The sequence below is a fragment of the Pagrus pagrus genome (genome assembly GCF_965226575.1).
Source record: "Pagrus pagrus genome assembly, chromosome: 20".
Classification (NCBI taxonomy): domain Eukaryota; kingdom Metazoa; phylum Chordata; class Actinopteri; order Spariformes; family Sparidae; genus Pagrus; species Pagrus pagrus.
The window spans coordinates 15,188,934-15,214,157 of NC_140207.1; the positions used below are offsets into that span (position 1 = coordinate 15,188,934).

At 39.6% G+C, this 25,224-nt stretch overlaps 1 protein-coding gene across 1 annotated transcript in view; it reads right to left on the minus strand.

Annotated features, from left to right (window-relative positions):
* Window positions 1-22,448, minus strand: part of cntnap2a (contactin associated protein 2a) — a 316,263-nt gene extending 293,815 nt beyond the window's left edge. Inside the window, exon 1 of the mRNA XM_084340352.1 lies at window positions 21,848-22,448. Within this exon, the coding sequence (XP_084196478.1) occupies window positions 21,848-21,950 (103 nt within the window). The 5' untranslated portion in view covers window positions 21,951-22,448. The remainder of the gene's footprint in view (window positions 1-21,847) is intronic.
* Window positions 22,449-25,224: the final 2,776 nt, after the last annotated feature.

The following is a 25,224-nucleotide window of genomic DNA, read 5'->3' on the forward strand; positions in this document are numbered from 1 at the left end:
GAAGAGGAGGTTAAAAGAAGAATAACAGAGCAGAGGAATCAAGGAGAAATTAGAGAAAAGAAAAAAGAGTTGCATGTGGTGAGGGTAGAGAGGAGAGAGACCGCATTGAGCAGCGGTGAGTGGGTTGCTTTCACAAAAGAAAAGTTTGAAGAGGATTTAAAGAAGAAACAGTCAAAGCAGCTCTGAGGGATGTGAAGGTTTTTTGCTCAGTGACAAGGCCGGTTAATAAAATGATGATTTCAATGATAACGGTAATGATGCTTACAAAATCTTATATCAAAACTTTAATTATAAAGCTTTTGATACTTTCTCAGATGAAGATTATGAATACGTTGCTTATTATGTAGCTAGAGAGGAACTGTGGTGATAGTGCAAAAGAGAAGAAGGGAATGTCAGAAAAAGACATACTGAAAGGGTTAAGTGAAAGGGAGGAGTGATCGGCGGAGGGCATTTTAATCATTGTAAGGTGAAGGAAAGTGAGGCGAACAACGGGGTTGCTATTGATATATTATTCATAATTAGCCGACTTGGTACATTATTTAACAAACACAAGTGTGCTACCTGCAGCCACCTGTTTGTTATTAATGGGTGTCTGGAAGAAGTGACTGTCTACGAGTTTATACAGCACAAAAGCACGTCGCACACAGACGCTCTCTCACTTTCACAAACCCACCACACACACTACATTCTGCATATAACAAAGAAATTCTCGTCACATGGTGAAAGCTCTGCAGGACTTCAAACATCCTTGATCATTCCTCCAGTATAGCAGGTTGCAGCTGTTTTGCTATCCTGTGCCGTTCTCAAGGCATCAATATTTACAGCCATATAAAATCTCATTCACAGCTCTCACAGGGGTGGGGAGAAGGCCCTGGGCATACTTGGCTCTGGACAAAACTTACTTTGAACAGTAGAAAAAGAAATTAGAAGGTGTAGCTGTTACGATCCTTACCGCTGGAACCACATGTACCCACTGGCCAAGATTGATTCTTCTCTCCAGTGTCTCCTCTACTCATCTGCACTACTTTCTCAATAAAGAAATGATACCAAGGAGTGTGGATTGCCCATGCTTCTTTCAAAGAATGCTAGAGTAGAATCCTGAGGGTATTTTTGTTTGTGAGAGATTTTATTTTTACCTTGATTTGAGAAGGAGGTGAAAGGATTTCATTTTTGACGCTGTAGAGGTACTTGGATTTTAGTGCATTTGTCTAGCAGGCCATTCTTTCAGGGTTGTCAAGAGGAGTACTCTTGTCGAGAGGCAGACCTACAGCTGTTATGCTGCACTTGAAATGGTGGGTAGTCATTCAAACAGGTTGAACAGAGACAGTCCATGCATGTGTTTTGCAACCTAGTTGGCATGAGTCATTTTTGTTTTAACTCACATTTGACTCTAAGCAGGTTGTTTTGTAGCACTTCACATTGCAGCTCTGTGATAATAAGATAATAACGGACGGATGTTGTGGTAACTTCAGATAGAAGAGCCATTGAAACAACAAACACATGTTTCTTCTTACTTTAATACAATATATTACTATAAACTACATACCAACAGTCACAGTCATTTCCTGGAAACATTAATGACAGTGTCTATGTTCTTAAAACGACACGGGTTGACTGCTGTAATAACAAACTTACAATATCCCCATTGCAAATTTAGTAGGATGTGTCTAGATATCAGGACTGTACTGTTTTTAATAGTAATACTGGCTAAATCTCTTCAGATGATGATTACAAATGCTTGACGGAGCTTGACAAGCCTGTCACTGATTCCAGCTTAAGTGTAGCAAAATTACTACTTCTTTTCCAACCTCTGATGCAAGGCAAATTGTAGCCAGCTTAGAGCCTTATTAGAGCATAGCTTCCGTCACACCACCAGAGGGAATACAGTAAGGGTACAGTACAAACCTGCCTTGACATAAATACATTTCCTCTCACTTGCTTAAATGTGGTGGTATATGTTACTGTTGGATAGTAACAACTTCCAAAAAGTAATAGTATACCTTGTTTTTCAGATAAATGCCTTTGTTGTGTCCATAGAGAATGTTGAAAATGCATCCTCAGGTGAATTCTAAGGTAAAGGAACCATTTGTACTTAGAACACACAGTTTAAATAGTTATCACATTTCAGCAATTCAGCAAAACAATTACAAACACATGGTTGTTTGAATGCATTTTTTTCACTCCACCATATATGCATATAACATTCCGCACACAATGCACAGCATGTTATGCATTCAACAGTGAAACACAAACAACTGGATCGAGGCACGAACAACTATGCAAAACAGAAGATTTAATTTCAAGCCTTGTTAATATGGGGCCCTTAAACAATGTTCTATTCCCAAAAAAGTAATACTGTTGGGAAAAACAGTGACCTCAGAAACTGCAGCATATATTGATTCTTTTTTTAAGCTAATGTTGTTTTAAACGAGCTGTATTCCCACTATAACAAAACAAAAAACAACAAAAAATAAATCTTCATGCGGTAGCTAGTAGAATGTGTCTTTCAATTAAGGCCTCAAAGGTCACTACTTTGGAGAACACTAAAATAGTCAATATTGAAAATATTGAAGTCAAGAAAAGCATTTGATATTATTGGGTCATATCGCTCACAAACAAAAATACCCTCAGGATTCTACTCTGCAGCTTTCTTTGAAAGAAGCATGTGCTTTCCACACTCCTTGGTATAATTTCTTTCCTGAGAAAGTAGTGCAGATGAGTTGAGGAGACACTGGAGAGAAGAATCAATCTTGGCCAGTGGGTACATGCAGTTCCAGCTGAAGGGCTCGGGACAACTACAGCTTCTAATTTTTTTTCTACTCCTCAAATACGCTTTGTTCAGAGCCAAGTATGCCCTGGGACTTAATCTAATTTACCACTGTCGCATATTGAGGTCATGTGATTTTTTTAATTTGGTTTATTTGTGACCAACATTAATTCAGGAGCTTAGGCATGACATTTGGTCTGACATTTGGTGTACCTATTAATGCTTTGTTTTGTCTATTTCACCAGCAGTTCAAGTACAAAAAGACCAAATGTGCAAAAACAACTGAAGAAGGCACTTTCCCGAAACACACTGTTGAATTAAAGTGCCTTCCAATGCCTATTAAACTTTGACATATGACCTTCATCAAGTTCCCCTCGCATGATACTATCATTAGCCCTTTTCCATACACAAGTGCTGGCTTGGCTTGACTCCATTTGACTCTGCATGTCAGCCTGGCACGGTGGGGATTTGCATCTCCATTACAACAGGGCTACCCACTTGAAGGTGTGTCTTTAACTGATGATGCTTGAGTCAATGATGTTTAAAAGTGCCCTCCTAAGTGCTGTTTATCATCATGGATCTTTCTGAGGTTGTTATTGCAATTTTGCTTGGCATTTCCTGATTTTTGCTTGAGAAACAGACTGGTTCATGATATGGATATTGAAGAGAATGATAAAGCTACTTTTCGTCCATGAATGATGACAAAGCTCATCTGACATCACTTCAAACCGCTTGTAGGACCCGTCTTTAGAGATGGTCCATCTAGAGGTTCAGCAATACTTAGTGCACTTAAACTAGAAATGGAGACACAAGTCAACATAGCGTGGTTTGACTCAGCACAGCCAAAAGTGCCGATGGAAAACCCCTCCATGTTGACTAAGCAGTTCCCATCTAAAAATAATACAGTAAATAGGTTATCCCACAAATCCAGGGATTATGAAAGTACATTTAACTTGGTTGATTAATCAGATGTTGGTTCTGCATTTAATTAATTGCTTTCGTTTTTTAATACCGGAGGAAGGAAAGAAGACAAGTTGTCATTCCCACAAAGACTCATTTACTGTAAATACTGTAGTGCTGGCATACTGTCGGCTGCTGCATTGTATTTCATTTATCACTGCTGTACAGTACACATTCAGATGTCTCCTCTTGGGTATTCTCTGAATAAGTCTTTGTCAAGTGCACCACAATCACAAGCATTTTTGTTGCATTATGTAGCTCCTGTGATCTGTTCTTTAGCAGCATACTTTATGTTTAAAACATGTTTTGGTGGTGAATCAAGTACAGCAATTCCCACTTTGGCCCCAAACAAAGCAGACTCTTATCAGTTGAATGTTTCTCACAGACAGTTCAGCGATAATTCTACTGGCTCAGTGGTGGGATAGGTACTCAAGTCCTTTCCCTGAGGAAAATTATCTACAGCACAATGGAAAACCAAAAATAAAAACCTCACTGCAAAAGTGTTAGCAATAAATTGTGCTTGTACATCAAAACCTAAAGTTCATGATGACTGGAAACTGTCAGACGGCACATGTAATCACTGTTTTTAGAATATCTGAAACAACAGCAAAAATTTGTGAGCCGACAATTAAACATTTCTGCAAATTGATTGATAAATATGATGATTTTAACAACGACATTTATTTCTTGAATACTCGTGCCTTCTAGCTCTAATTGACATTACTTATGGTCCATGGTAAGACAAAATCTTTTCAAAATAAATATGTTCCAAAAAATGTAGATAAAGCTTGCATGCAGAATTACAAGATTATTTAATTAGATATTTCCGTGAGCATTTTTTACTCAACAGTGAGGACTATCAAAGCCAGAGAAAAATATTACTTTATCGTTTTTTTTATATGTATGTATATGTGATGTCTTACACTCTGTGCTGACTAATTTGGTTTGTGGGCCATTTCTAAACAGTTAGTAGTTTGGACATCATGCATTCATTTTGCTCATGTGTCTTTGTGCGATTTATGCCAAAGCACCTTTGCGGTTGAGGAATTAGTATATACAATATATACAATATAGTGAAGGGCCAAAACAAGTAGTGTAATTAAATAGTTGCTTGGTTTTGTAATAAAACCATCTTAAAACACAAATTGAAAACAGGCTGTATTTTAGTGTAATGCTTTAATGCTCGACGCATGGTGGCTGAACACATCTGCATTAACAATCTGGAGAAGCAGTTGCAGTGATACAGAGTGTAACACGCATACATTTGACAGCTGGTCAGTACAGTCAGTCTGGTGGCCACTGAATGGATCTATTGAAGAACTTTGGGGTTAAGTGCCTTGCTCAAGAGCACCATGAGAGCTGTTGCTGGAAAGGGGAAGTGCACTTCAGAACTATTCTAATGCCCACTGTAGTCTTGCTGTGATTACGGTGTTGTACTTGTAAGTCAGTCTAGATAAAAGCATTAGATAAGTGTAAGTAGACTGAGACTCTTAAATGCTGAATGTAGCCACAGCAGAGCACATGTTGGTGCTGATTTAGCTGCATATTGCTGGAAGATGCACAGAGAACCCTGTTTCATATGTTGATGCTCTTAGATAAGTCCTTGTGGATAGGCTGCTGTTGGTCACACACCGTGCAATTGGCTATATGAAAAATTGATTTCAGACAGTCTGACTAATGATTTCAGCTCTTTCACGAGGCTGTCAAATAGCAAACAAGACAGTTGAAAGCTTTAAAAGAAGCAAGATGGGTACAAAGGAATGAAGAATAAAGACATGGGACAAGGTGAAGATACTTACTGTATGGGCAGATTTGCTTGTTTTTGTAATCCAGCAAATGCCGCTTGAGTATTGAGACCAGGGTTCAATGCAAGCTTTACAGGGCACAATGGAGAGTGACCCTTTGTGATGAAATATGGCAGTTACAACAAAAAGCAGACACAGACCAAGTTGCACACTGAGCCAGCATTGCTAAACACTGTTTTAGCCTACTGAACTGCTTATTCAGGAGCATGGAATTAATATAAGAATAGAATAAAAAGAGCTACCGCCTCGCTGACAATGCAAATAAACATACTGCACATCCAATAGGCTGAAATGAGAAAAAAATTCTGCACTTTACATGAAATGCTTACATGGTGCACAAGTGCAAAAGTGAAAGGTCTCTAACATCACTGTACTCTTACTATAAAGAGTAACACCATGTCTATATAGAAGGCATAGCATAAGCAGCCAATTAGCAGCAGCAGCAGCAGCTTCATTCCTCAATCTGTGTGGACAGATGACATGTTCGGACAGTGTTGCGTGTAGATCAACAGTGTTTTGGGAATGCTCAAAGCCCAATTGTAGTGATGCACAAAGACGAACTTCAAGCATAAAAATACAGCGTTGAGCTGTGACATGGCCTGTGAAGACAGCTGGATTGATTCTGTTCTTTCAATAAGTTTCAAATGTGCTTTGGACAGACAATTGAAAAATGCAGCTTAAACACTTAATGTGTGCAGATGCCATAACAGTCCAGCATGCTTACATTCGCTAACTGGCACAAAACACCAAGTACAGCTGAGGCTCATAAGATTGTTATAAGTTTTTCAGAAATCCGATCACACTGGATTAACAGGTGATGGATCTAAACACAACTCAGGGGATTTACGTTCTGAACCTCACGTGCACAAACAAGCCCGCAATAAGCATGCACAGAGGTAGATAACACACACACACATGCACACACTGTACATTAGGGTGGTTTCACAGGACCACCCATTATCACCCTTTGAAGTGGACGAGTTGCTAATGGTTTTGGATCCTATTCAGGGAGAGTCTGTGGCCTGTCTGCCCATTAGCTGGCTCACACACTCTGCTGACTAAACACAACACTTCCACTGCCCTTGTCCGGTGTTCCTCTCTACCAGGAACTACTTTTCCAGTCTTTTACATTGAGTTGTCCATCTTTATTCACCTTTATGGTAATTGACTATTTGAGTTTACTTAATCTTCCAAATAATGTTAGTTTCAGTTTAATCCCACGTTCTTATGCATTTGCAAAGCCAACAAAATGTTCACATTTGAACTAAAATTTGATCTGAAAATTGATTCAACAATAAAGCTACTGAAGCACAACAAAACAGACAAACTCAGTCTCAATTTTTCTTTCACAATAAAGTGAGTGGGAGTTTGTTCAATATCACTTAATAAAGCCAAAGAATGTTGTCAAAATGGCAGAAGAAATGAGTAAATGTGAACCTATTCTAAAAATAAACCAACAAGTGAAAAGAAAAAAAATACAACATAAAGCATTTTTGCTAACTGACCACAGCTATCTGCCTGCAAAGCTGACTGCCTATACTGCTGACCGCAAGGAATTATATGTAAGGACTTGACTCCACACCTGGATGTACACAATACTTCAGCTTCACATCCAGCCAAAGAACCAGACCCCACACTGAGCTTTTAGGGCAGCACTTTGCACTATGTCCTTCAAAGATTGCCAAAGAGCATTCGCCTCTGCTCTGCTCTCACAGTCAATCGATAGCAGACGTTTCTGCCTCCTTAGTAAAAAACCAAGGTAGACCTCTGCTGCACTATGCACGTGGTTGTATGTGAATGTGTGAATGGATGTAGTTTATAATTGTGCATTCCCTACACAACAAAAACATACATGGGTATGGGCACATGCAAGCACACACGTACACACACTCACTGGCCCATTCATACTCAGACCGTGCACACAGGAACAAGAATGCTTACATATTCTATCCATCACTCAAGCTGCTGATATACAGGAGCATGGTAGGGTGCTGGCTGATTAGATAAATCTATAAATCAGATTTGATATTTCCTGTCTGTCTGCCTGCCTGCCTATGTGTGCGTGTGTGAGAGTGTGAGTGTGAGTGTGAGTGTGAGTGTGAGTGTGCGTGCGCGTGCGTGTGTGTGTGTGTGTGTGTGTGTGTGTGTGTTGCTCTGCCCTGTAGTCAGTCAGCATCTCTGTTCGTCCCAGACACAGATTAAAGAGCTGAAACTGATCTGTGATCAGCCATGCAGTAATCCCCTTCATGTTGGCCACCATCATTTCATCTCTAGATAACTGATAGAGATGCCAGCAGACGGAACGGGCATTTATTAAGTAATGATATTAAAACTGATCTCAAATATTTTCATTTGGGATCATGATTTGGAAATGTAAGGCATTCCGTGAATTTCATTGGCGGGCACTCATTAACCAACAGTTTAATGGGGATTTAATGAAATTCCAAATTAATCAACTGAGCTGCTAAAGGATTGACCTAACTCCATCTACAACTGTGCTGCTGTCTTTAATATTGTCTTTGTGGTACTTCCCGCAGCTCTAAATTGAGCTCATTGTTAATAAACTCACACAGCATATATTAATTAGTAATTTGACCTCTTTCCACAAAGGGCAGGATTAACTGGAATTATTTCTGAAGAGCATATTAACTGACTATACTGTGTGAAGGTGGAGGGATGGTGGCAGAACAAGAAATATATATTATTATATGTGAATACTACTGAGGCTAAATTCACATGAAGTTCTTCATCTTGTTATTTCCTTTTGTTTGGGACTTTTTGGTTTCTTAAATGGAAGGGTGTAAAGGCGTTGTGCTGTTGAGTTGGAAAACAGGAAACTAAAGTCTCCCTTTGATCATATCATTATTTGTTCAGGTTCTGTATAAGAAGGGACACACACTTTTACTATCCCAGTTTCAAAATACAAAATATCTTAAAGGAACCCAAATCCTTTCCTTTTTTCTTCTCTGGCCATAGTTCCTAGTTCCATAGTTCCTTTGTCCTATCAACAACTTAATTTGCCTGCATATGAGCAATGCACCGATATTTAACTGAGGACGGTTAAGGCTAGTGTCTAATATTGATGCGGATCGTGCAAACACCGGGTCATAAAAATTATTATTCTGATTAATAGTGGATGGGGCGTGGGTGGGTAAAATAAATCTTTAATGAGGAAAATATTAATTACATTACCTGCAGCAATCCCCCAGCAGCAGGAACAATAAGTCTCCATTCAGGGAGACCTATGTGCACAGGGCACAGCAGCTTAACTTTAAATCTCACGACACTTCAACAAGATAAGTCAGGATCTATTGTTAATTAATGTTCTGTGTTCTTCTACACATCCAAAAGGTCACACAAACATAAAGTGAAATATATTGGAATGAAGCAGCCATCATCCTGATAAATCCTGAGCTCCATCATACAGTAGTTGTTCAAAAATAGAACATTTTAATCAGTTTCCGTCAGTGTGAAACCAGAAGTCAGAAGTTTTTTTAACATAATGTAGTGAAGTTAAGTGGCGTACATAACATTACGTAAATGTCTTAGGTAACTTTAGTACATTTGTAACAGAAGTAAACATCATTTTAACCCAAATGATGATGTTTTCCTTACCCTAACCAAGTAGTTTTCTTGCTGAAACCTAACCAAACTGTGACTGACAATGAAGGTTTGGTGCGTGTGTCACTGTTACGCTGCAACAGTCATGTTGTTTTGGGAACGGTAATGTTGACGTTTTGGGAGACGCTGACAGTCGACCTATTCAGTAGGTATGAGGATGTGTTGGAACCTGCCCCTGCAGGCTCATCTTACTATCTGAATAATGCAGCCTTTAAATAGAGGAGAAATACTGCGACTTTATTTGTTCCTATTTTCTGGTGTATCTGTTATTGTGTGTTATTTTCTTTTTTCATTTGCATTTAATGGTTTATATGTCGTTCTTTCTTTTTAATGTTGCTAATATATTATTTAAAGCACTCTAATTTGCCTTTGTGAATGAAATGTACTGTACAAATATACTTGGCTTTCCCTTGCCTTATTTCATCTTGATGGTGCAAAACACATTACTAACATTAAGCAGCTTGCACATTTGTACTTAAAGTGATATGGGCTGTGGGCCCAGAATCAGTGCCATGGTCAGCAAACCTATGCTTGCTGCTTTGTCAAGTATATTTAATTGTTGTGCCAGTGTTGTTTCGACATGATAATCTAGATATTTTGAATGAGAAGTGAATCGTACTGGGTACAGACTGTAAGATAAGGATAGACAAAATGGATAGGGAAAGTCAGATGACCAAGACATGAATGGGGAAGCAACTCAAAAAGAGACAGAAACATGGTGGCATTAAATAGAGAGAAAAATATAGTGAGTAAGAGTAAGAGGCAACCTGAGTGAATAAAACAGTCTGACAAGCACATAGACAAAGACAGATGAGAACCAGGAGGAGAAAAATTCAAAGAAAGTCACAGTGGAAGAAAAATATAGAAGAAGGCAGAGAGAAGGCAGGTGAAAGAAAGGTATAAAGAGGATGCAGTGACCCCTGTCTGACTAATCTTAGCTTACACTGGAACAGCACCTTGAACTAGAGCTAATGGACCACATCCACATCTAGCCTCAACTCTCTCTTTTTCTCCATCTTGTACACACACAAAGCAATTTTTATCACACAAGTGTCCACACCTACACACACACCTAGCCTCTGCTGTAAACAAACACACACTCAATCAAAGCAGGTGGTTTGCACTACAGAATATGTACATACTGCTTTTCTGCACATGTACTGCATGTGCATATAAGCAGAGGCATACAAACAACATTATTAGAGTGGATCCTAAGGATCTTTATTAAGGTTGTGGCGGTCATATTTTAATTGATCCATACTGGCTACAATGAAGCTGGTCAAAATGTGATTCTTTCCCAACGGAACTCTCCTGGGTCTTGTCATTGATTTATCAGCCTGCCAGTGTTGCATCACTGCTCTTTTTAATGGCAGCCAACAGTGTAGTGTTTCAGTGTATATGCAAGTGAAAATTACAGTGAATGTGAAAAATGATTTGGTTGCAAACTGCTCTCACAGATTTACTAAGCTCTGATGGCAACAAATCTATTAAAGCAAAATGTTGTGTACGAAACATTCAAGTAGCAGTTTCTAATTTCTAGCCAGCTCAAGCCAGCAAAGACAAACAACAAACTTTGTAATTTGTTAAAGTGGCAAGGTGGTGGTGGCAGGTCGTATCAGCTGTGGCTAATTAACATTGATTCCATGAGTAACTTGATGGCAGGCCAAATTTAAATTTGGCTGTTGTTGGTTTGTGGATTCTCAGAAAGCTGGTTTCTATACTCTGCCAAAGATTATTTTTGAGATAAAACCCTGATCACACTGTAACACCGCTTTACACTCACACAGGTCAAGAAAAGACAAGACAAGACAAGACAGGTTTTCTCTCTAGTTTTCTCTTCCAGTTAAACTTTCATTCAAATCATATCAATAGTTAAAGCTTTTCAGTTTAATAGTTCTGAATCAGGGCCAACAGTAGTTGGACCATAAGCTCATGAAAAATAAGGCGGACTGAATTTAGATGGCTAAAGCAGTTATTTCAATGTGTCAGACACATATTTAATCAACATTTAGTTAAATTCAGAATAACTATTCAGCATGTCAGCAGATATTAAAGCTTAATAAAGGACTCGGATTGGGATCGGTGACAAAAATACATAAAGACACACACACACTGTTGTGTGAACCCTAGTGTTTCCGGCAATCCTGCTAGAGGTTGTTCCAACCCTACTATAGACTAAGCCTGTCTGACATCCCAATTTTACCAAATTTACACACAAACATACTGTACACACACACACTCCATGAGATCATGTGCACACAATGCATACAACCGCACAATGCAAAACACATCTTTTTCCACACTCACATTCACTTCCTTGTACACACACACACACAAACGAAGAACACCCAGGGAACACAATGAACATCTATCCATAAACAGCAGAGACCAGCAGATCCAAGCATACATTCACACACATACACACACACTCACACTCACACACTATGAGACTTGTTTCTCACTAAGCCAAGTCTACTGGAAGCACTGGTGTGATTTCAGCAGAAATGTTGCTTGCATTAAATAAGGCAGACAATGCCTGTTTACCTTCTCTGTTACAGTTGTTCTCCTCTTTATTTTCTCTCTACTTTTACTTCCCACAAATAGTCATAGATGCACCCCAGTGAGACACACACACACACATACACACACACAATGACCAAGTCGTGCACCCAGTCAAGACATGCACAGGTAAACTGTATCTTCACTATACCAAAATAGAGATACACACACAGAGAAATACAAAGGATATGTTTTCCAAGTGACTGGCTGGCTACAGTATGCTCCCATTCTGTCTCTGTGCTTTTCCTTTGAGTCTAAGGAGAAAAAGGAGGAGTGTTTCCTGAATGGTAGTAGCCCAAAGATTAATTCACTTAATCTTGGGCTGTAAATGGGGTATTCAAGCGGCTTAAAAAACAAATTGAATGCAAAGGCTGAGAGTAATAACAACATTTGTCTTAGCTGCGGCACAATGCCCTTTTCCACAGTACTCTTCCACATGAGCTGGTGGCTAGATTTCCAACATTCATTATGACAGAAGGGGACTTGTGCATACGCACTTGCACACACATGCACGGTCCGACAAACAGACAAACTTGCTCTCTCACACACATATACACACATTTTGAATGTGCTACCTACTGTACAGAATGACAAAAGTATGAAGCATGAAATACAGACATGGTGAGGCTTATAAGGACAGTATCGCTCTGTGTGTGTGTGTGTGTGTGTGTGTGTGTGTGTGTGTGTGTGCATAACTGAGACAGTTGAACAGATGTTTGCTGCTGTTTTTAATGTGTAATCCCCAGATTCATCATGCTACTCCATCAGGCATGTGCAGATCAAAGGGTTAATATTGCAGAATATAGGTTAAACTCGAAGAGAGACAAGCAAAAGCAAAAGTTAATATATTTTATAACTAAATATTACAGCTTTCTGCTGCTTCTCTTGGCTCTTGGCTAATGACTTAGTAATGTATGATCATTATTTTTAAATGACCAATAACTAATTAGCGAAGGTAATTAGCTCAAAGTCTCATTAAATCATTGTGCGCACTATGCAATGTACTCACTATGACTAAATAATGCATGTTTTTCAGGCAATATACAGTATAAGTATATTATATATTAACTCATTTAGGCTCTCATTGGTGTCCTCCCCTTTTGCATTTGCTATTATATTCGTGGCGCATAAATTATTTGATATCTAATATCACACTCATAGCAAAGCAAAATCAAATGTTTGTTTTTCTCAACGACTAAAATTGTGACCTGAGTTGAAGATAACCATTTATGCAGAGCAGTGGGCAAACTGAATAGTACAGCAGTACAGTGTCATTTAACGTTGACAGAATGACATAATTACACCTCTTTGCAGTTCTGATCATCACGTTTTTTTTATGACTAGGCTAACGCTAAGAAAGGCTAATGATTGTATGGCTTGTGGAAACCCCTGTTCTTCTAAGGTTATTTTCCCTTGACCTTTTAATATACTTGGCGTGTTACTATGGATCGCTCTTGCTTTCCAAGTCAGAACCTACATCAATCATGCTAGATTAGCTCAAAGGTCAAAATAATGATTCCGAAAGTATTAGATTTCATTGATAATGGTGCACGAGTTAATTACCAGTAGGATGTTAACTGGTGAACAACCAAGTTGGATTTGAAACAAACACAAACACACAAGATAAAAAAAAAAAATCAAAAAAGGTCTGGAACGCAATCCCAGAGAGACCACTGAGGTGTTTTTTGGCAAAGGCAAGGGAATTCAAACTCAACGTGAAGACAACTCATACTGCATACTCACTCAGCAGTTCAGGAGGGTGAAATTAATCAATGAATTATGAGAGGCTGTGTTTTTAAAAACAGCTATGTGTAATTAAGAAATAACACACCACTGTAATTAAAACACGCTGAAAATGTTCAATAAATGCTACACTTCCATCAATGAGAATTAAAACAAACAATAATACATTGATTTTATTATTCTACCAATTAATATGGTGCCTCTAGTATATTTTACATGAACAAACTTGTGCATTAATTAGTAATTTTATAACACTTTTGAATGAGGCACCTGACTAGATATGTTTTCCCACCTTGACAGCACCTTGGATTCAGTCCCTGGCTGCTGATTGGCCAGCTACATCGACCATGGTTAGCAGTAAAAATGGGTGGGATGCCAGAGAGGGCTCGGTCGTCTTTGTTGCACGATTAACTAGAATAAACAGTAATAATACTGCTCTGGTCAGTCTGTCTAAACCTTCCCCATACTGCTGACAGAGGTGATGGCCCAGTTTTACTTTGTGCCGTTTTTGACACTGTTGTTTTGACACTGATGATTTGGGTCAGGTTCACTTACACTGCTTTTCACTGCTCTTTCTAACACCTCCAGTGCCCCAGTGCAGCTCAATTCTGGCATTCCTCCAAGAGTAATCCAGGTCAGTTGTTGTACCCTATCTATTGGCTTCCTCTTAGTGAATTAAGTGGTAAATTTAAGGCTAAAACAAACAAGATTTCAACCTCATTCTGTATAGTTTTGTTAAGTAGTTCAGAACTCAATACAGAGGGTTACTCAGCTAGGTTTCCGGCAGATACAATGAGCAACAACTTTCAAATCTCATGTCTCCTTTTTAAAAAGGGCACTCATGACTCATGATTATCCAGTAAAACTGGTTTAAAAGTGAATCTGAAGAGAGAGAGAAAAAAAAAACAGACAGACAGACAGACAGACAGCATTGCAGTTATGAAGCTTCATTTTAAGGTTCAGTAGTTTCAAAGGCTGGAAAGTCACATCATCATCTAAACCTCTTTACATAGTCTGCTGATGGGGCAGGTTCACCTGCCCACTTCAAATAACTCCCTGTAGATTTCTAAACCAAAATCGTGTAGCAAAGACTAAGCTCCTGAGATTTCTGCTGGCTTTGCAAGGCTAGTCTTCTAAGGCTCAGCGAGGTCTAGCCCCAAGTTACAGCTCAAGATGAACTCAGGTTAGCAGAGTGTCACCGTATATACTCCAGGTTACAACCTTGTTTGAACAAAAAAAAAAAACAGACAAATCATTATGGTTTTAATTTGCTGTCCCCCACTTTTATAACTTATATTTGTTCACTGTTATTCAGATTTGATTTGGTTTCATTTTATTTTGGCTTTTAGTTTAATCAGCTGTTTTATCCCCTGACACTGTGTTCATACCGTCGGTCCTATAAAGACAAATTGAAATTGATGATGGTGATGATGATGATGATGATGATGATGATGATGATGATGATGATGATAATTATGATGATGATAATGATGATGTACAATAAGCAAATTTTAAGTGGATATTCAAATTGACTGCAAAGCAATTATGAATGTTGTATATGATCAATCAAGATGTAAAACAGCCAGGTATCACCAAAGGGAAGTGCAGTATTAGGTGACATGGCAAGGTCCATTCTCCAACTAATGCAACGGCCGCGCTCCGATGCAGCTACAGATTATAATAACAACGGTAATATTGAATGACAAGATGTCAGAGAAAATCCTCGCCTCCTGACCATCTTTCCTCGAGCTGTCTCTCCTTATCCTTCTCTCTTTTCTGATAAATGCCGCTTCCTTCTCTAAATGTCCTCTCTTCCTTCTTCTATAGTGCCAGCCCACTCTCCATCTCAGAGACCCTTGTCTAATGAGGTGGACAGATTCTGACGGGTTCTAATAAGAACACATTCCACTAGAATAACTTTCAGATCCCATAATTCGAACATGCCCACGCACACACATACTTACAGTCTCATACAGAGAAGCATGCAACTTTAGATGCAGAATTACCCCATTATGCACCTGCACTACAGTCCCCATTATGGGTTCAGTTTTCAATTAATGCGTGTGAAGTCAGTGTTAGTGTCTGTGTGTGTGTGTGTGTGTCTGTGTGTGTGTGTGTGTGTGTGTGTGTGTGTGTGTGTGTGTGTGTGTGTGTGTGTGTGTGTGTGTGTGTGTGTGTGTGTGTGTGCGCGGAAAAGGAGGACAGAGGTAAAGCTGTGATTCTGCATGGTGCGGGCCTCTGTGTGTGTGTGGGGGGGGGGGGGGGGAGTGTGTGCGCGTGTTACGTTACTGACATTGTTAGGGGAATTATGCTGCATGACTTGTCAGTGTACATTTGTATCACTCGGCCTTGCTCCCATGATGAAACACAGATAGCCTTGCAGTAGGATTCACTTCCAAGAGAGAAATTTCAATTCTTCAAGGAGACCAATACAGCAGTCTAAGTATAAAGTTGAGAGGGAATAGATAAAAAAGAAAACAGTCATGGTGTTCTGAGAGTAGATGTTCATCATTCTTGAGATCTATGACATTAAGTAAATAAAGAAAAAGCATCTATGCAAGCATGTTAATATAAATGATTTTAGCGATATATTACTTTGTCCATGTTTGAACATAAATATGAAATGTGCAAGCGACAAGGCTATTCAGTTCTTTGTCATAATAGCATAATGTCTTATGATGCAAGTGAAGATATTCTTTTCAAGCCAAATCATATCCATTTATTATGGGCTGCGGTGAAATAAAGAAATTCCGATTCCTTGTGCTATGAAAATAAAGTGCTTTTTGGGAACGCGGTGACTTGTAGGTCAAGCATTTTGTCTCAAAAGTACTGTTATGAATTCATGTTAAGTGAGCTAAAATATTCATATGCTGATGGGGCAAGTGAAATGTAAGAGTTGTATGAGACTGAAGAGGAGACTGCAGTGTGGCTGTCTCTGTTTGGCTGTGAGCCATGTCAGTTTGGTTGTTGCAGTGGTCACACAAACACTCACACACATACAGAGTAGGTGCTGCTTTGAAAGTTTGCATGAGCATGCACAAGCAGACGCATCACATTACTCGGTCGAAAAGTGGCTAGTGGGGACTTTTTTTATCAAACATATTTGTAATCAGCAGCGGAACGAGAAAGGGACAGATTGTGAGCAGAGACTGGTAAGATGAAGAAAGAAGATGAAAAAATACAGGAGGGAGGGAAGTGATTGTGGCCAGATGATAAAACCACTGAGGAGAGCCAAGCAGGGATAGAAAGAATTAAAGACGAGAAAAAGGGCAGTAGACAAGAGAAGGAAAAAAGACAGAATCAAATGATAAGAGAATCAGAGGGCTAAGGGGGAGTAGGAGTAGGAGGGAGCAAGAGGAATCATCAGGGGCAGTTAGTGATGAGACAGCTGAAAAAAGAGAGCAGGGCATGAAAGGTTTTTTTAATGGATTTTTTGTAAAAGAGGCAAAAAGACAGGCAAGACGAGCAAGGAAACACTATAAGGAGAATGGGGAAAAGAGGCTGAGGGAGATTTATTGAAAAAAGAGGGAGTGCAAAGGAGCCAATAGATTAAAAAAAGAAGCAGGAGCAAGAAAGCAACTTTGACTGAGGAGGACAGGATGGAAGAGAAAAATTGCAGTGCAATTAACAACTGCACCTTGTTTCCTAGCTCTGACTCACTTGACTCGATGGCTGATAAATCCACCAACGTGGACACACACACACACACCCAAAACACACATGGGAAGATCCACACATATAAATACATAGGGGCCAAACAACACTAAACACCAAGTATTGAGCTGATCTAATCGCTGTCAAACCAGTCTGCTTCCTCTAGCCCTAATCCTATTATTACCACCTCCTACTGGGAGCCATCGGACACACAAGCACACACACACAAAGTCAAAGCACAGGCCATCAGGTTTACCTTAATTTGTTGGAGAGTATTTTTAAATTATAGTATATCTCATTGACATTTTCCCACAATGACTGATGACAACAATATCAGTGACTCATTTAAAGACAATAGCAATGAATAAGACTGCTTTAACACATGTTACTGTGGTAGGACTGTGAGTTTATCTTGTTTGCTTTAGACAAGCCACAACTTGTCAAATCTTCAAATTCCATACAGAAGCTATAGGCAAATGGGTTTCCCTTATTCAGGCCCCAATCAAATATAATGGGAAGATCTGTTGATGCCTCATACTCAACTAAGAATGTTTGTGTTGGCAACAAGATGCAACTACTTTTTTTTTTTTTTTCACGTGGCATACAACAAATCATGTTGAATACCAGGAAAGCCTGTCTTGCCCTTTGAGGCCCTGAAGGTGCAACCAGACTGATGTCTATGTCAAATGGTCTGGCATGCTTAATGAGATAAGAAAAGGCTAATCTGATTCTATATCAGACAGGCTCTAGGGGCCTCCCATTTAGCCACCCATGGTGTCACTAACAGTGACTTAAGAGCACATCCTTTCCTTTTCACACACTGGTGCTGAGAGTGTTAAAATGTAAACCCGCCCTTGACACAGGGAGTGATGAATAGCGACAGTGTAAAGTAGAGGAGTTCAAGGCTGATTAAAGGAATTTTTTTTTTTTTGTTTGAAAAAAAGGGGTTGAAGTAAACTGTTAACAAATATAAATATCTGTGCATACAAAATACACTTACACAGTATGTCACACATTAAAAACACTAATGAGCTTATTCTCCATGTGAACTATCTGAATCAGAGAAACATGTTGACTTGAATTGAATTAAAAAATTAATGTCCAAATGCTAATTTACATACTGTACTTTAAGTGTACAGCTCAAGTACAACACGGGTAAAATGAAATGTACGTTATTTCAGTTGTATGAATAGCTGTAGAGTAAAGCTTTAATGTCCCTGAGGGGCCTTGCAGACATCAGTCAGTTGCAAATACGGCAATTGATAAATTAAATGGCTATGGTTCTGTGCGTACCTTTAAACACATTGTGCGCCTTTACAAGTTTGTATTTCTCAATGTTCTCATGTGCATTCATTGTGCGTTCGCTTAATTTTGTCGGACCGCAATAAATGTGAAGTTGTACTGTAATGCACCATAAAACTGACTCCTCAGGCTTGCGTAGGAGAAAATCCCTGGATTACTGTTCAACAAACAAGCATTTGTTGAACCATACATGCGTGAACATATGAAAGAACATGCAAAGGCACACAAATCCATATGGAACAAAACATATATAAATCGCCCATTCCTTTATTGGTACGGGAGCTTGAATTTTTTTAATGCCGTTATCTCGGGATTACGAGTTCATTATTTTGCTATCTTGAGAAAATGAGCATTGTTATCTTGAGAAAAGGAGATAATAAATCTGCGATCATGAGAAAACAAAAGGTTGTTTCCTGTTTCTACTTGTTTAAATATCTCTTGATCAGAGATCAGGAGTGCCATGCTAGCATGCATAGATGGCGTATAAACAACTGTAGCAACTGATTTAAGATAAAAAAATGTCAGATCAACTAGTACACATAATAAGTACACATTATTGATCAACACCTCAGACTGTACATCAATCCTGCTATACTACACCATTCAAACACCCACCAATGTAGGTAGTGTCCTCTCCAGTTCCTCTATGCCAACAAGAATTCTTTTGATTGAAGCCTACTGGACAGTAACATATCTGCTTTAAGTTGACAAGTGTACGTACTGTAATCCCATCCCTTAGAATAACCGATCATAATGTAAATACCCTCATATTAAATTACTAGGGAAAACGTTCTTAGAACAAATATGTTCGTATGAAACTCCTTGAAACTCCCAAACCCACCTCACAGAGCAGCCTGTGTATGTCATGATCCACTCTTGTGAATCTTATGAAGTCATCAGTTTTCCCGCGATGAATCATGTCGCTGGGTTTTTATTTTCTCAAGGTAAAGAGAAAAATCAATCCTTTATCTCAAGAAAGCAAGCGTTCATATCTTGTGATCACAAAATAATTATCTTGTGATCTCAAGATAATGGCATTAAAAAAAACAATTGTAAGCAACACTTGTAATTGTAATTCTCAGCGTCCCTACGCCGGTTCCTCACAGAAGCATTTTCAGAGGGCCATTGGGAGACTCCGCACAGTCGGGGGGTCAACCAGCTCATTGACTTTTAGTGTGCGAGTGTGTTTTCCCCGGTTGAATGAAAATGTTAATCTTTTTTACTCCATGCCTCAGACCATTGGCCACAATGACACTGTCTGTTCCCCAGAGTGTTTCACATCTAGTCCACGGAGGGATAAAGTCAACACTCAGATTTAAGCTCAGCAGTGGGACTGCTTGTCCGATTCAACATGCTGCTTATATGACTCTCTCTGTCTCTCTCTATCTCTCTCTGACACACACACACACACACACACACACACACACACACACACACTTGCCTGCTGTCTTCCAAATTCTGATCCACACTTGGATATTCCTGTTGTGTCGTAATGTTGTCTTACAGATGTAAGATGTAAGATGTTTGTCTTGCAACATACATCTATCAATATGTTACAGACAGCTATAGAGTGATGAAGTGAATGATACATACATGTTGTGGTGTATAATACATCAGTATATGGTATATAAAAAACACATATTACCCCAAATTTATGGAAGAATTTAATTAATACTTAATTACAGTGACAGACAGTGATGATATCCTATCTTTATATATCTGAAATAGTTGTGGGTCTTATCATTTTGGTCGTAATTTGGAATTTAAAAGAGCAAACATTTATTGAAGAACATCTATATGATAGGAAGTTATTTAGCTAAAGTTTGAAAGAATCAACAACCTTGCGCAAGCCCTCAGCCGAGGTTCCCCTTCAACAAGACACTGACTCTTTTCTTGCTCCAGGGACACTGAAGCTGACCCTGTCACAAGTGCCAATTGACAGGAGCCAGAGGACTGAGGATTTCCATAGAGGGATCAATAACGTTTTTTTAAATAAACTGGTCCCTATGACACCTATTTTCCGTGAGGTCGCTCTATGAGCAACAGCTTTGTAAAAGAAAAACGCACTGCCCATCTCCTCTAACTCTCCTTCTCTCTTTTCTCTTCTCTAACACTCACTGACATGCACACGCACGCGCGAGCGGCTCGCTGTGGCGCTTCTCTGTTGATGTCTGTCGGAAGGGATGATTAATGAGGCGCGTCCCCGGACACATTCATCCGGGACCCCAGAAGCCCTGGCGATCACCGGGGGAATCAGTCACACCGGCTCAGTCACCGTCAGCAACATCGGGAAGACATCGAACCCAGTGTGGATGATTCCAGGACAATACAGAACCAAAACTAACTGGTCTTTTTAAGACAGATAGGTCTAATAAAGCCAACAAATATCAGGCAGATGGTAGATGTAAATAAAACATGTGAAATACCAGGAGAAAGAACTACGTATAATAAGCCTATGAACACTTTAAATCCCTTTGACTGTGTCGATGAGAATACAAGTGTGTAATGTCAGGGAATGTGTAAAAATACGTTATACAGATACTAAAGTTGATAAGCCAAAAAAAGATCTTCCTTGGGTTTTCCAAGTGTTCAAAATAGATCCATCCTTTGTATTTACGAAATGTATGATCAGCTGAGGCATCTACTCTAAGTTGTTCCTAAGTGTTCAAGTGACTGTTTGCTGGAAAGTAAAATTGAATATGATAAGTCCAGATCTGGTTATAGAGTCGAGACTAATCAAAGTCAAACTGCATAGAAACCTCTACAACAACCTAAATGAGAGTGCAAAGGCAATCGACTCAAAATTAGAAATCGTTATGTGCCTCTGGGTCTCTGGCAGTGAAGCCTCCGAGTTTACACAAAGTTTATTAGACCATAACTCCATCCTGAAAATGTGGAGATTCATCAAAACCTCTGTGTGGATTTCTTTTGGGCATATGCAGTGCAATCCAAACTAATCCGATAAGAGCTGGAAATAGCCATACATAACATAATAACACTTGTGCACTTTGCCCCGGGGTCGAGACTGAACAAAAAACATTAAACCACAACTGATACACGGAAATGTCATTCAGCAGCCTACTCCAGCACTTTCTAGAAGCCCTAAAAACCCGCGATCAAAATCACCAAACGGACATAAAATCCAGGGCGCTAAAATCAATGGAGCAGAGATCCTGAAGAGTTAACACGTGTAGGTCTACACTCAAAAGTCAAGCCCGCTCCCTCTCCCTTTCCCATGAGCAGCCTGGCTCTTAAGCTCCAGAAAGCCCCAGCTGGCACCACCGTGGGGGATACCTGCAGCCCCGCTGGTACACGCACCGTCTCTGCCTCTGCTGTTGTGCTCCATGGGCAGGCTCGGTCTGCTTCCCACCCATATGTGGACTCACCCGTTCAGCGCGGGGAGACACTTCAAAAAAATTAAGAGAAAACAACTTACGGGTTGTTGGCAAAGCTCCGTGCACAGCCTTGACATGGCTGCAAATCCACAAAGCGACCGGCAATAACAACGCCAATCCCTGGGCAGGACGGTGCCGGTGCATCTTCACGGCCGGTGTGGACGCAGCAGCAACGGGAGCGGGAGAGGAAACACTCAGGAAAAAAACAGCGAGGTGAGGGTAAAGCCAGTCGGTCCGTCAGACTCGCTTCGCAGTTGAGGACTGGCGAAGAGGAGCCTGGCTGCACGGACTCACTCTCTCACTCACACTCTCTCTCTTTCTCTTTCTCTCTCTCTTCCTATGTCTGCTCTCTCTCTCTCTCTCTCTCTCTCTCTCTCTCTCTCCCTCCAATAAAGAGATGATGTAAGGATCGCGCCGGCACACAGGCTGCCCTGCGTTTGCAAACGCAACGCACTCCTCTCTGCAGCTGTCTGGCGTCCTTACTTAGCGATTCCCGAATAAAAACAAAACAAAAAAACAACCGAGTCTCCACCTGCACTGGACGAGAATGACTTGGTGCGACTGTAGTGTGCAGTACAGGCTCCAGTAGTTCAAGGTGGCATGACTGTGCGCAGCTCAAATCCACTGAACTGATTTCTCCTCTCCAGCGCTGTGGCGCGCTGTCCGTGGTGCTGAACTTATCTCAGTCTTTCTGTGTCGCTCTCTCTCCCTCTTCATGTCTTGTAGCCAGACAGTGCCCCCCTCCTTTACTCGGTGGTGGTGGCCTTTTTCCTCGTGCATTTGTTTCCTTCCCCCACAACAAAACCTTGAACAAATATTACACACGACCAACAGTCACTCTGTGTCTTGACGTCGTTATCTCTCGTTTCTAGGTAAAGCAACTCCCAAATCAGTCTTTGCCACAATAAACATGTCAGTGATAGGCTTAATGAATACATCGTTAAATGTAAAATGTGAAATTACTACTCTTACACGTTTATTTAGAGAGTATCTCGACTTGTTCTGGCAAGTTACAGGGTTATGGAGAACATGAGAACAATGACAAAATTAAAAGACCTTTCACAAATTACACTTTTATTGAAAAATATATCCTCAGTACTGAGACATCTGTCAGTGATTATGTGCATTAACAGAATTGGATATATCAGTTTTTATTGCCTCCAGATTGCAAAAGCTTAACTGTTTGTGGAGCACAACAGTTATTTTCTCAATTTTAAAGGGATCAGAGCTGGATTTGGTTTTAACCAGTCAATGACTTACATCTTTGATATAAAGACGATACAATTGTTATTTAGCTCTAAGGTTGTTGATGAATAGAAATTGTGTTTGCAAGAAAAGAATTCTGAAGTGTCTTTTTTTGGTTCTTCTTTTGGCCCAGTGTGTATGGCTGAGCATCTCTAGAAGACATTAGCTCAAATTTAAAGACTCGACGTGACTGAGTGACAGCTGAGCTCCTGCAAGCACTTCAAATGTTTTATATTTTTCCCACTTGTATGCCTTCGTCTAATTCTGCTTCAGAACTCTCAACATTTCTTTTGGTTTTATTCTTTCAGCATGAAAAAGTCTCAAGTACTGAACACATCACGTTGTTTACTTTCCACTGAAAAGATGGTGATTCATTTGTAGTGGTGGGATTTTTTTCTATATGAAAGGAAAAAAATCTGGAAATATCCTTTAGAAGCTAATGAAAAGACATGTTCACATCATGACAAATTGCTTTCCATATCTGGCTGTCTGCATTTGTTACTATCATGTCGCAGTCATGTCTCACTCATTGTCATCTGTCCAGAACATAATCTGTGATCATCATTACTGCGGAGATCATTTTTCTAAATGAAGAAAATGGAGAATGAAAATGGAAAATTCATAACAGACAGCTCCATCAGTGGCAATAACATTTTATGAGACTGACAGTCACCAATGTACAAAGAGGGGGAATGTCTTCATCAGGGATCAACAGTAAACCATATTTCCCACTACACTAGAATTTGTCTTAAATGAAAAATATGAAGATACATAATTATGTTGATTAGGTGTTGGCTTAAGCTTCTGAGAATATACTGTGGTTTCACTCACTGTAAAAGTAATATCATGATGTGATAGTACTTTTTGTTCAACTTATTTATAAAAGTGCTACAATGGCTTCATCTAAACAGGTGAAACAACAAAACTAAAGTTATTACACTTCTACACTAAATGGTCAAACCATAAAGAAAGCTGTGCGTATGCTCCAAAAATATACCACAGGCTACTCCATACATGACGTGCAGCTAAAAATGTAACTTCACACCATAGGAAGTATAATAAATACTGGATGGAGCCATCGCAACGCCACTCAATGGTTTGTGGACCATAGTCTCAGAGCCTTGAGTTTGGCATTATGGATGTCACCATCTTGTTTTTTGGAGCCAGATGTGGCCTGATTTGGATGAGATCATGGAGCTAGGGAGGATATGTATTTCTATGCTTTTACAAAATGCAATCATGCTGTGTTGAAGATGACTCGAAACTAGCGATTGAGTCCATAAACTCATTAGGAAACTGATTACTGAGGTAATAAATCCATTGAGAAGTGGGGCCATCTTATCATAATCTTCCATCCAATTAGACTGCTTTTGCAACTAGTGGAGTCACCTCCTGCTAGCCATTTAAGGGAATGCAGGTTTTTAAGACATTTCCGCAGTGGCTTCACTTTTCAGACCAGGATGCTTAATGCACTTACCGTACTGTCGATGCTGCATTTTAGGGTTACAGCGGCCACAAAGCGCGGCCAATGGCATACAAATCTATGACAGGAATCCCACGTATCAAACCATCTTAAGACGTAACAGCACCACTAGCAGCTCAGTAAGGCTGTACTTAGCCACAGTGGTAGCGGTATTTAAAGTGAAAAAGAGGCAACTTTTCAACTTATCCTACCCTAGCTTTCACCCTTGGTGGCAGCCTTGTCACAAAGACCAGATTGCTTTTTGACATACATTTAGCTCTCAACATTTTCTTCATGAAGATAAGTCAGAGCAAAAAAGTTGTCAATAGCCAGTTTAAGCTAAATACTACATTAGCACTCTTAAAATGCTCCAGATGTTATAATCCTTATAATGTTCACTGTCTTAGTTCAACATTTTAGCATTATATAAAAAGGTACAGCTGAGTTGATGAGAATTTAATTAAAAGTTATTAAATTACATCATGGTGGGGACCAAAATGTCTGGACCAAATTTCAAGTAATCTATCCAATAGTTGTTAAGACATTTCTTTCAAAAACCACAAAAGTCAACGTCATGGTGGTGCTAGTGAAAAAGTCAGGAGATTACCAAAGTCAGGAGAATTCATCACCTGGAGACCATGAATGACTGCACAAAATTTCAATTTCAGTCTATCCAATTGTGGTTGAGATACAGTATCTCAGCCTGGACAA